The 12,861-nt window shown below is 44.2% G+C and overlaps 1 protein-coding gene across 2 annotated transcripts in view; it reads left to right on the top strand.

The window, feature by feature from the left end:
- Positions 1-12,861, top strand: part of LOC139153160 (integrin alpha-M-like) — a 69,099-nt gene that overhangs the window by 32,355 nt on the left and 23,883 nt on the right. For both annotated transcript variants that reach the window (XM_070726785.1, XM_070726784.1), the window contains exons 9-16: positions 420-570; positions 1,712-1,797; positions 3,143-3,272; positions 3,810-3,952; positions 4,342-4,485; positions 7,175-7,381; positions 8,065-8,195; positions 10,361-10,518. In XM_070726785.1, the coding sequence (XP_070582886.1) occupies positions 420-570; positions 1,712-1,797; positions 3,143-3,272; positions 3,810-3,952; positions 4,342-4,485; positions 7,175-7,381; positions 8,065-8,195; positions 10,361-10,518 (1,150 nt within the window). The remainder of the gene's footprint in view (positions 1-419; positions 571-1,711; positions 1,798-3,142; positions 3,273-3,809; positions 3,953-4,341; positions 4,486-7,174; positions 7,382-8,064; positions 8,196-10,360; positions 10,519-12,861) is intronic.

The raw sequence follows: 12,861 nt of genomic DNA, 5'->3' as shown, positions 1-12,861 counted from the left end.
TGGAAATTCCAAGCTCTCTTATAAGTCAGGGACCACCTGTATAAGAAAACCAGAACATGCTATTTTCCTGATTGTTCCGATATATATAGAGCTGCTAGCCAATAGCAACAGATGGTAAACATAGAAACATAGAGACATAGAAGATTGACAGCAGAAAAAGACCTCCTGGTCCATCTAGTCTGCCCTTGTACTATTTCCTGTATTTTATCTTAGGATGGATATATGTTTATCCGAGGCATGTTTAAATTCAGTTACTGAATTTAAAGAGGAAATTACATTGTTGTATTTCACTCTATCAACCAAACTAGGGACAACTAACATACAGAATCCTTACTGTGAGCAGAGTGGCAATGATTGTTAGTTTTCTGAATACAGTTTCTGTTTTTATCTCTCCTCGCCACTTCTGGCATATCATCAAGGTTGGAATTGGTTTCTCACAAGGACCTGCTCGTCAAGAACTTATTACTATTGCCTCTGAACCCTCTATGGACTATGTTTTCTCTGTGAACAATTTTGATGCCCTCAAGGATATCCAGAACAACCTTCAGAATAAAATCTTTGCCATAGAAGGTATTACATCTGATGATTTGCCTAGAAATAATTTATTTATTTATTAATCAGATTTCTATGCCGCCCTTCTCCTGGGACTCAGGGCGGCTCACAATAAACAAATACTAACATAAAGAAATCTAATACTAAATACACTAAAAAGATCACTAATAAAAACGCACAGTAATCTAGTTTAAATAACATTCTAAAAACCTCTACATATTTAAAAACAAGCATCCGCATTCATTCTAATATTCTTCACTCATGAGCCAGGGTAGGTGTTTAAAATTCTCAGTGACCCCAGGCCTGTCGACAAAAAATGCATTTTCAAGGTCTTGTGAAAGACTGGGAGGGTGGGGACAGTATAAATCTTCAGGGGGAGTTGATTCCAGAGGGCCGGGGCTGCCACAGAGAAGGCTTTTTCCCTAGGCCCCGCCAGAGGGCATTGCCTGGCTGTCGGGACTTGGAGAAGCTCAACTTTGTGGAACCTAACCGGCCACTGGGGTACATAAGGCAGAAGACAGTCCCATAGGTAATATGATCCCATGCCATGTAGGGCTTTAATTCTAGGATCTGGGGCTCAAACTGGCAGTTAGAATTCACTATCATAGCAGCAGTGGGTTGCTCCTGGTTTGGCCTAGTTGTGCAAACTGGTAGCGCCAGCAGCGGAAAGTTCCAACCACTCGCCTGTGACACCAGAAGTGTTGCACACACAAGTGCACACACAAACCAATAGTAAAGGGTTTTAGAACCCACTACTGTAACAAAGGTAATTGACGGATTGTGTCCCTAGTAAAAATATCGAAGAGAGACATAATATGATTGTTAGATTCTGGATCCAGCTGCCATGAGGATAGTTCAGGACTGACTTTTGTGGCTAACTTTCAGCAGTAGAGGCACTCCTCAATTTATGACCAGAAATCAATGGAACAGAACTAAGTTGACAAACTATCCATCTGGTTGGTTTGCCATTGCTCCAACAGCATTGCCTTCCCCAAACCATTAGGTTGGACCAAGAGGCTTGCTCAATATTTCTTTCAGTCAGCTCAATGGCCTCTTCTGCTCTTCTGAGACCTCTCCTATCCCAGCATGGTCCACTATCTGATCCAGTAAAGCATCTCAGGGCCTGAACGCTGTCCCTCTTTCCAACTTCCTTCCTCAGGTACTCAGTCCCAGAGCAGTAGCAACATCTCTCAGTCCTTCGAGTTAGAGTTGTCTCAGGAAGGATTCAGTGCCTTATACACTCAGGTGAGTCACCCTCATGTCGGTTTCCCCAATGCAAATTAGATGCCGATAAGTAGCAGGTCGGACTTAGGTAGAAACATAAAATAGAGAGGAAAACAATTAAAGGCCTGTGGAAATGAAGATTACTGGGCTTCAGAAGTGATATGCTGCCTGTTTGGACCGGTTCGGGCAAACTAGTAGTAGCGATCTGCAGGGATCGTCATTCTATTTGTGAATGTTTTGAAGCAAAGTGCATGCATAGAAGTTCGCAAGTATGTGCAAATGCACATGCTCACATTTGCAGACTGATAGGGAAGGTAAGTGAATATCACTTCTTGTGGACTTCCTTGGACAAATTGTTGGATGATCCATTCCCAGTTGGCTTATTTGGCCATTTTTCACCATCCCTGGGCTTCCCCAGTCTGGGGATAGTGAAAAATGGCCCAACGGATTAACTGGAAGTTCATTTCCAAACTTCCATTGTCTCTTTGGCCTGTTTTTCACCATCCTCAGGGTTCAGGAGGATTTCCTAAAGTCTGCGGAGAGCAAAAATAGCTGAAAAGAAGGCCATAGGTTCACCATCATTGGTATTGGTCTTAATCTTTCTGGAAGGAAAGTATCCAGAATTAGACATTGGGGTTCCTGATTTTTACAGAGGTACCTTACTTTGGCTAATTCAGAATAATGGAATTTTTTGAATGTTTGATTTGTTCAAGACATGGTGGGCTACAGAAAAGAAAAATCAAAATGTCTTAGTGTCCTATGAATGGAGAAAGACAACCATCTCCATCTGAAATATTTATTTTCTTTCAGTTGATTAATTTTTATTTTATTTTATTATTTCATTTTATATTATTGTCTACAAGTGCAAAGAGACTGGACACATGAAAAAATGGCACAAACATATGGATATAAAGAAGCAAAGCATGGCCATAAAATGAGTACATACTAATTGGTACAATAGGACATGGACGGGAGGCATGCTGGTGCACTTATGCATGACCCTTTACGGACCTCTTAAAGAAAATGTAAAGTCCACAGTAGACAGTTTAAGGTAAAAGGTATGGGGGTTAGAGAAATTAACAACAGGATCAAGTAAAGTATTTCAAACATTTACTGTTCTATTGCAGAAGTAATTTTTTCTGCAATCAAGATTAGGGCGGATTACATTTAGTTTGTATTTATTGATAGCCCTAGTATTGTTTTGGTTGAAATTAAAGTAGTTGTTAACAGGTAGGATGTTAAAGTAGATGATCTTGTGTATTAACTTAGGCCGGAACACAGACAGCATAATTCAAGGAATCCAGGTCTAAAATTTCAAGACTACTGGAATAAGGAATAACATCTCTGCTTTGCTGGTTCTTTTTAGAGTGGCCCCATCCTGGGAGCAGTCGGAAGCTATGATTGGGCTGGAGGACTCTTCCTTTACAACAGCCAGGGTGATGCGACTTTTATCAATATCTCCAGCACCACAAGTGATTTGAAATCTGCTTATCTTGGTAAGAGTCACATGCAAATTGTTGGGAGAAATATCCATCTGGTTGAGTTCCAAGCTGGAAGAAAGACATTGGAAACATGGAGGCTGATTGGAAACCTGGTTTAATGATGTATCAGGGTTTGTGGCTTTGATACATCTGACAAAATGGAGTTGAAAGTGAGGGTTTTTTAAAAATACGTTCTTTAGGCTTTGTATTTGAGCTTCCTGTTCCTGTGTAACAACATGTCCTTTAATATTCTATTGGCTGTTGTCAGATTCCTATGAAATTATACAGGGGTTACGTAGGGGTCACAGCTGGCTCTATAGGCAAAAGAGGAAGTGCAAATCCTAGGTGTTTGTCTGAGCTAGTTTCATTGAACTTTGGACAGTTTGGAAGTTTGTTTTAAGGATCTACTACTCTTTCAGTAAAATAATATTTTCTCATGTTGTTTCTGATCTTTCCCCCAACTCACTTTCTAACTTCAGATTGTGTCCCCTTGTTCTTGTGTTCACTTTCCTATTTAAAACACTTCTTGGTTCACGCTTGCATTCCCACCAGGTTATTCGATTCAGGAAGTTCAAGTCAATGGACGGAGCAGCTTCGTGGTGGGAGCCCCACGTTATCAACATGTGGGCAAAGTGGTCTGGTTCAGCCAAAGGCGGGGAGAGTGGAAGCAGATGTCAGAGCTTTCTTTAAAGGAGGTAAATGGGCTACTCGAGACCTGCAGGAATGATTTAACTCAGAGCTGTCAAACTCGATTTCATTGGGGGTCACATCAAGGTTGTGTTTGACCTTGGGGGGCTGGTGTGGGTGTGTGTGTGGGGGGGGGTAGGTTGGGATTGGCCAGTTCAATGTCACTCATTGAGGCTCCATTTCCGGTCACATCGGCCCTCTCAGGCTTTGTTTTTGGCCGCAACGGCCTCTGCAGGCCTCTGTCGGGGAAAATGCTCCTTTCTTTTTCTGTCTCTGGAAATGGAGGCTTTGCTGGGATACACAATGGATAAAGAAAGAAAGAAAGGGAGGGGTGCATCGGACAGGGAAACTGGTCAAACTAGGGAAATACTTTTTTTAAAAAAAGAAAATTTTAAAGTCCCCCCAGATTGGCTCCTATTTTGGGGCTACCCTGTGTGCTGTGGACTTGGACAGAGACGGGAATACGGACTTGATCCTGATTGGCGCACCTATGTACTATGATGGCATTGCAGGAGGAAGGGTGTACATTTGCCAAAGGAAGGTAAGTAAAAACCTGGACTGGTGGGGTTGGAGGCTGGGGCTGGGGCTTGGGTTGGGCTAGGCTAGATTTTCTTTACCCTCGTTTGAAATGTTGCAGGATTCAATCTGGATTAGTCACTGGGATCAGTGGCAGTTCTGTGTTAGCAAAAGCTTCAGAAGAGAAAGATTTAGAGGTAGTGATTTCTGACAGTCTCAAAATGGGTGAACAGTGCAGTCTGGCGGTAGGGAAAGCAAATAGAATGCTCGGCTGCATAGCTAGAGGTATAACAAGCAGGAAGAGGGAGATTTCTATAGAGCGCTGGTGAGACCACATTTGGAATATTGTGTACAATCTGAGGTTAGTTGGGGGAAAGATTAGAAGTAACGGGAGAAAATATTATTTTACTGAAAGAGTAGTAGATGCTTGGAACAAACTTCCAGCAGACGTGGTTGGTAAATCCACAGTAACTGAATTTAAACATGCCTGGGATAAAAATATATCCATCGTAAGATAAAATCTATGGAGAGGGGCAGAGTACAAATCTAATAAATAAATAAATAAAATACAGGAAATAATATAAGGGCAGATTAGATGGACCATGAGGTCTTTTTCTGCCGTCCATCTTCTATGTTTCTAAGTTTCCATACTTGGTCTTCTAAACCCCTGTGACTATACAGGAAAGATGTGGAGGAAGTTAACCACATAAAGTGAGTGGTAGCCTCACATTTCAATGAGCAATTATAGGTAATTCAATTTTGCAGCTACTAAGATTGTTGGCTTGAGCAGGTACAAAGACAGCCGGTGAAATTATTGAAGGCAGGTCCCTTGTCAGTCAACAGGAGTGTTGATTTACCACCAGTTTATCGGGTACTTAGGAGCTGAGGAATTAGCAGCACAAGGAAACAAGAGCCAATACGGCAACCAACACCCCAATGAACAAACCACATACAAGCAGGCATCACATAGAATAGCTCAAAGCACACATTCTGGTAAAGAGAAATTCCCTGAGGATGGGGCTCTCCAGCACAGGTCTGAAAGCTCAGAAGGCTAAGCCTCTGGTCCAGAAGTGGGTGGGTTGCTTCCGGTTTGGCCCGGTTCTAAGAACCAGTAGCCCTGGCAGCGGGAGACTCTGCCTACCACCTGGGATGCTTCTGCACATGCGCAGAAGTATTTGTTTGTTTGTTTTTGTTTGTGCGCGTGAACTGGTAGTAAAGGGTTTTAGAACCCACTACTGCTCTAATCCCAATGACTGACCCAGATTAGATCCTGCAACATCTTCGTGGAACACATATGTTTGTCTTCTCTAAGTTTGGAATGAGTTGCATTGACAGCCTCGGAATCTTCAAGAATAATATAAACTGGATTTGCATCCATTTTTAAAAGTGTCATTGATCTATTGACTGACTGGTTCATTCATTCATTATTCATTCATTCACTCACACCAAGACAACTAGACACAAGGATAGTTTTTTCTTCCATGCCATCACTCTGCTAAACAACCATTTCCCACAATACTGTCAAATTACCTAGTAGGGCTGCATTACTATTATCCTTCCCATTTTCTTCTATTATCTATTGCTTATCTTCTTATGACTATAACTGTGTTGCTTGTATCTTATGATTTATATTAATTGTTTTATTTAGTATAATTTATTTATTTACTATTTATCCTAGTATGATTCATGTTGATTGTTTACTTAGTATGCTATTACTAAGTGTTGTATCTTACAACTTATGATGGATATATTTTATTACCATAATCATGATTTATTACTTGTTGCTTGAATGTACACTGAGAGCTTATACATAGAAACATAGAAGTCTGATGGCAGAAAAAGATCTCATGGTCCATCTAGTCTGCCCTTATACTACTTTCTGTATTTTATCTTACAATGGATATATGTTTATCCCAGGCATGTTTAAATTCAGTTACTGTGGATTTATCTACCACGTCTGCTGGAAGTTTGTTCCAAGGATCTACTACTCTTTCAGTAAAATAATATTTTCTCATGTTGCCTTTGATCTTTCCCCCAACTAACTTCAGATTGTGTCCCCTTGTTCTTGTGTTCACTTTCCTATTAAAAACACTTCCCTCCTGGACCTTATTTATTAGACATTAGAGACAAATTCCTTGTGTGTCCAATCACACTTGGCCAATAAAGAATTCTATTCTTTTGTGTTCTGTTCTGTTCCATTCTGTTCCGTTCCGTTCCATTCTGTTCCGTTCCGTTCCATTCCATATTTTCTATTCTGTTTTGTTCCATTCCATAATTTCTGTCCTGTCCTGTCCTGTCCTGTTCTACTGCTTTTTCCAAGCAGCTAGGCTGAGTCTAGCTATAATGAACCCTGAATCAGTGTTTAGCTCAGGTTATTGGAGAATCAAAAAGACAGAGGATTGCGGACCTGAACTGACTGATAGAACTGTTCACCTGTGTGGCAACACAAGAGTGGCTGCAAGATAAGGTAAAAAAAACCCATCAAGATGTAAGCTGCAGAAGTGCCAAACAATCCTCCTTTTTTTGTTCATGTACCTTGTGAAGCTTTCATTGCACTATTGTGGCTTCCATCTGACATTTTGGACCACAGGGGAGATGAACAGAAATACATGCTGGACTGCTACCAATGGGTTTGATTGCACAAATGGCTTCTGGAGAAAATGCTCCGCCCCCCCCCCCCAATTCACGTGTCCTTCCTTCCCCCCATTTCCCAGGGAGAAACGTTTTACTGTGGCATGGAATTGCAAGGGGAACCGAATCACCCCTTGGGCCGCTTTGGAACCAGCATAGCAGAAGCTGGAGAGATAACTGGGGATCTGTGGACAGATGTGGCTGTTGGGGCACCACTGGAGGATGAGAATCAAGGAGCTGTGTATATCTTCCAGGGGAGGAGTAAATCCCTCAACCAAGTTTTTAGCCAGGTGAGACTTCAGCTGCCTGCATCCTTTTCACCTCTCTGCCTCTTTATCTTCTTACTCTATGAGCCATGGCGGCGTAGTGCTTAGGATGACCACAGAAGTTCAATCTCTATTGGCTCAACATTGACTCAGCCTTCCATCGTTCCTAGGTTGGTAAAATGTGGACCCAGATTGGGGGGGGGGCACGATTCTGATTCTGGAAACTACTTAGAGAGGGCTGTAAAACAGGGGTGGCCTGCTGGGGGCTCGCAGAGGTTGAAGAGAACCTCTAGCTAAGATTCTGTGCAATTTGGAGAACTCCCAAATCCCACTCACCACGCCTCGTCTCTCCCAGGAGTCGCCATTTGGCCTGTTTTGGTTGCAAGTAAGTGCAGGGCATACACAGAGGCTTGGGGAGAGCAAAAAATGGGCCTAACAGAAGTTTGGGAAGGCCAAAAACAGGCCTCCAGAACCTGTTTTTGCCCTCCGGGAGGCTTGAGGAAAACCTCGGGAACCTGGGGAGGGCAAAAACACTTTCCCTTTGCTGTGGTGCAGGAGGCTGGCTAGGCTACACCTACCATGGCCACGCCCACCCAGCATCTAGTCAGAGAACCGCTTGGTAAATTTTTTTGAAGGCCACTCCTGACTGTAAAGCACTATGAAGCTGTATATAAGTCTAAGTGCCGTTGCTGTGTTTCCTCTTACAGCGCATCCAGGCTTCTATATTTCCCAACAGGCTTCAATATTTTGGACAAGCTCTTGATGGGGGGTCAGAACTTACAGGAGATGGACTCCCAGATCTGGCTGTTGGGGCTGATGGACAAGTGCTGCTCCTAAGGTAAGGCTGGTTCTGTCCTGAATATAGAGAAACAGATTTGGAAGGGACCTTGAAGCAGCAATGGGTTCCTACCAGAATGATAAAGGACATCGCACCGGTAGCAAAAATTGAGTTGCATGCCCAGCTTTGAGTGTGTTTCATATGTGCATGCATGTCCCAGCATGTTTTGCATGTGCAAAATCTTGCAAGGGGAGGCACATGCATGTGAGATTTCAGCGGTTTTTTTTGCTTCCGTGCATGCGTGGAAGCAAAACTTTCACCGAAATCCCATTCATGCACATGTCCCCTTGGGAGATTTTGTCTCCTGTGCATGTGCAGAAGCAAAAACATGCTGGGATGCATGTGCACGCATGCAAGAAACCTGAAGATGTGCACATAGCGCATCGGTAGTGGCAATAGGAGCAATCAGCCCCTGCCTTGAAGGTCTTCTAGTCCAAGCCCCTGCTTGAGCAGGAGACCCTACACCGATGATGGTGAATCTTCTTCTTGTGTGCCAAAAATGGGAGTGCATGTGTGGATGCTTAGAAAAACAGACTTCTAGTTTGCCCATTGGGCTGTTTTTTCAAACTTCTGGTTTGCCCATTGGGCTGTTTTTTCAAACTTCTGGTTTGCCCATTGGGCTGTTTTTTCAAACTTCTGGTTTGCCCATTGGGCTGTTTTTTCAAACTTCTGGTTTGCCCATTGGGCTGTTTTTTCAAACTTCTGGTTTGCCCATTGGGCTGTTTTTTCAAACTTCTGGTTTGCCCATTGGGCTGTTTCTTCAAACTTCTAGTTTGCCAATTGGGCTGTTTTTTCAAACTTCTGGTTTGCCCATTGGGCTATTTTTTCAAACTTCTAGTTTGCCCAGTGGGCTGTTTTTTCAAACTTCTGGTTTGCCCAGTGGGCTGTTTTTTCAAACTTCTGGTTTGCCCAGTGGGGTGTTTTTCGCACTCTGGATGCTGCAGAGAAGTCTCCTAAAGCCTGAGGAGGGTGAAAACAGCCTTCCGCAAGGCTGGAAATCAGATGGCATGCTGGAGTTGAATAGGGCAATGCCTTGGGTGCCCTCAGATATGGCTCCATTTGGCACCTGTGCCATAGGTTCACCATCATATTTCTTGATAAATGGCTGTCCAGCCTCTTTTTACAAACCTCATGTGATAAAGCACTCACAACGTCTGCAGGCAAGCCTTCCACTGGTTAATTGTTCTCACTGTCAGGAAACCTCTCCTTAGTTCTGGGTTGGACCTCTCTTTGATAATTTTCCAGCTGTTATTTCTTGTTCTGCCTTCAGCTGCATTGGATAAAAAAGTTGACCCTCCCTTTTCCTGTGACATCCCCTCAAATATGGGAAGACTATCATGTCAACCCTAGTCCATTAGACTAGACGTGTGTATTTCCCAAAATTGTTTTTGCATGGTTTATCTTCCAGATCCCTAACCTCTTGGGTGCTCTTCTCTGTGCTCATTCTGTTTAGTTCAATTCTCTTCTGTTCTTTAAAACATTCACCCATCTTACAACTTTCCAGAGTTTTATGTAAAAACTATTGGTGTGAATGCACCCTTTCATAGTATTGAAGTACACTAGGCAATTGTGCATTTCTAATGAGGAGTGAGAAAAATCTGATCTGTAAATTAAAGGAATTCTTAAAGGTGTCCCTTAATTTATTGTGACAAGTGAGAGGGAAACAGTTGGACCATGCACAGCCAGGAAAGACAAATATTTTGCTAGCTAAAAAACTTTCATCCATTATTCCTTATCTGGCTTTCAGGTGCTTTTGAAAATAGATTGATCCCTTCATCTCTTTGATAGCCCTTCAAATATCAGAACAATGTTATTATGTCTCCCCAGTCCTTCTGTTCACTAGACTAGCCATGCTGAGTACTTGCAATGTATGTTTTAGCTTCCAGTCCCCTAATCCAGTGTTTCCCAACCTTGGCAACTTGAAGGTATTTGGACTTCAACTCCCAGAATTCCCCAGCCAGCGAATGCTGGCTGGGGAATTCTGGGAGTTGAAGTCCAGATACCTTCAAGTTGCCAAGGTTGGGAAACACTGCCCTAATCATCTTGGTTGCTCTTCTCTGCACTTTTTCTAGAGTCTCAACATCTTTTTTATAGTGTGTAAACTTCTCAGAAATGGATCTGGAGTTATTCCCCATAGCTCACACCACTATTTATGTCTGCCATAGAGCCCGGCCTGTGGTCAATGTGGTGGCTGGAATAACCTTTAACCCAACTCTGATCCCCATCTCTGCCTTTGAGTGTGAAGGCCAGCAAGTGGTGAACAAGGAAATCAGCAAAGCAACAGTCAACTTTAAAATCCAGGGAGACTCCAGGTTTACCTTCGGTAGGTTTACAGGTTTTTCAACAGTATCGTTTAGGCTCATGCACAGTTTCTCAGGTGATTTCTTCCACGCATCACCTCTGCATCTGAGAGGCAACGTTGGGATCTTCTAAAGTGCAGTTTTGATTTGTGTCTAGTAGCATCTCATAAATTCAGAGGGTTTCACTCTGCTGGATTATTGTTCACTGTTTTCTGCAGTGTTCTTCCATAAATAAATGATGGTGGAAAATTCACCAGGGTATCATTTCAATGCAATCTCTCATTAAACCTAGTATCCCTAAGGACAGTACAAGGGACTTCCTAGTTGTACTGTATTTTTCAGAGTATAAGACGCACCTTAGTTTTAGGGGAGGAAAATAGGGCAAAAAAAAATCTGCCTACCAGGTATTCAGCTGGCTAGTGTTCCTTAGTTTGGTCTGCTTCAGCACATTGTTTTATCCCCTGGTTAGGGCTTTTAAAATACTTTACCCTGGTATACCCTCCCTTAATTTTAAAAATTCAGCAAAAATAAAAACATGTGCTACATACAAAAATATAGTTTGTCGGCTATTAATAAATTAACTGCCTTGAAATGGCCCTGGTATATATATATATAATTTATTAGATTTGTATGCAGCCCCTGGTATGTATATATATATATATAACCCTTCCCTGGTACAGAGCTGAAAATATTGGATACTGTAGCCTAGAGGTTAATTCTCTGCCTTACAAGGCAAATGTTGCAAGTTCAAGTCCCAGTGAGGGTATGGCTAGCTGATGAGGCCAAAATAAGGCCGAAATAGATCTATCCTAGTCTCCCTTATTTTTCAAATTCAGCAAAAAACAAAAACAACACACACACACACACACACACACACATATGTCACATGGGTTGGGGTGTTGTTGTTTTTTGCTGAATTTGAAAATTAAGGGAGACTAGGTAGATCTATTTCGGCCTTATTTTGGCCTCATCAGCTAGCCATACCCACTGGGACTTGAACCTGCAACCTTTGCCTTGTAAGGCAGAGAATTATCCTCTAGGCCAGTGGTCCCCAACGTTTTTTCCACCAGGGACCAGTTTCAGCAAGGCAATTTTTCTATGGCCCGGTGGGGGTGGAAAGGGGTGTGGTTGGGGGTGGGATTAAGCATGGGGGTGCTGGTCCTTCCCGCCCCTCTTTCCCGCCATCACCCTGTGGCCGGCAGAACCTGCCTCCCAAACCCTCTTGCCCGGTGGCAGGTGAAGCGCTGGAGGGAGGGGGTCAGGCCAGCCCTCCTGCCTCCCCCCCCAGCCAAAAACGCAAAGGCGTGCCACGGCAGAAGCCAAAAGAGGCTTGAGCCTCCCGGTCCTTCCCGCCCCTCTGTCCCATCCATCGCCCTGTGGCCGGCAGAACCTGCCTCCCGAGGCCTCTTTCCCAGCGGGAGATGAAGCACTGGAGGGAGGGGGCGGCGGCAGGAGGACTGGCAGCTGCTGACTCCACGGACCGGTGCAACATGCCCCGCGGCCCGGTACTGGTCCGCGGCCCGGTGGTTGGGGACCCCTGCTCTAGGCTACAGTATCCAATCCCTTCAGCTCTGCACCAGGGAAGGGTTACATATTTTGTGTCGAATCACAATAATTTATCAAATTTGTACGCCGCCCCTCTCCAAAGACTCAGGGCAGCTCACAACAACAATAACTATACAATATAATACAAATCTAATATTAAAAAGAACAAGTTTAAACCTATTATTACTAAAAACAATCAATATTACACAATCACGCCACACTCAAATGCTACAAGTCAGAAGGGGGGGTGTTATTATATACAGTGATCCCTCGAGTATCGCGAGGGTTCCGTTCCAAGACCCCTCGCGATACTCGATTTTTCGCGATGTAGGGTTGCGGAAGTAAAAACACCATCTGCGCATGCGCGCTCCTTTTTTCATGGCCGCGCACGTGCAGATGGTGGAGTTTGCATGGGCGGGGGGCGGCACCCAGGGAAGGTTCCTTCGGCCACCGGGCAGCTGATCTGCTCCGCAGCACGGCAGCAGCGAGGAGGCAAAGATGGGGCTTCCCCGTTGCCCACGCAAAGGGGAAACCCCATCTTCGCCTCCTCGCTGCTGCCGTGCTGCGGAGCAGATCAGCTGCCCGGCGGCCGAAGGAACCTTCCCTGGGTGCCGCCCGCCGCCCACGCAAAGGGGAAACCCCAAGATCGGGCGAGCGGCGGGCATCAGCGAGGAGCCGGGGTTTCCCCTTTGCGTGGGCGGCCGGGAAGACCCAGGTTGGGGGTTCGGGGGGGGTGCTGGGAAGCCCCCCATGCCGGCGGCGACCTTTTAAAACAGCCGTGCGGCTCCCCAACTGAGTCCTGACTCCAAACGCGGAAGTTC

This window comes from Erythrolamprus reginae, chromosome Z (genome assembly GCF_031021105.1).
Source record: "Erythrolamprus reginae isolate rEryReg1 chromosome Z, rEryReg1.hap1, whole genome shotgun sequence".
Taxonomy (NCBI): Eukaryota; Metazoa; Chordata; class Lepidosauria; order Squamata; family Dipsadidae; genus Erythrolamprus; species Erythrolamprus reginae.
This window is presented reverse-complemented; position numbering and strand designations above follow the sequence as displayed.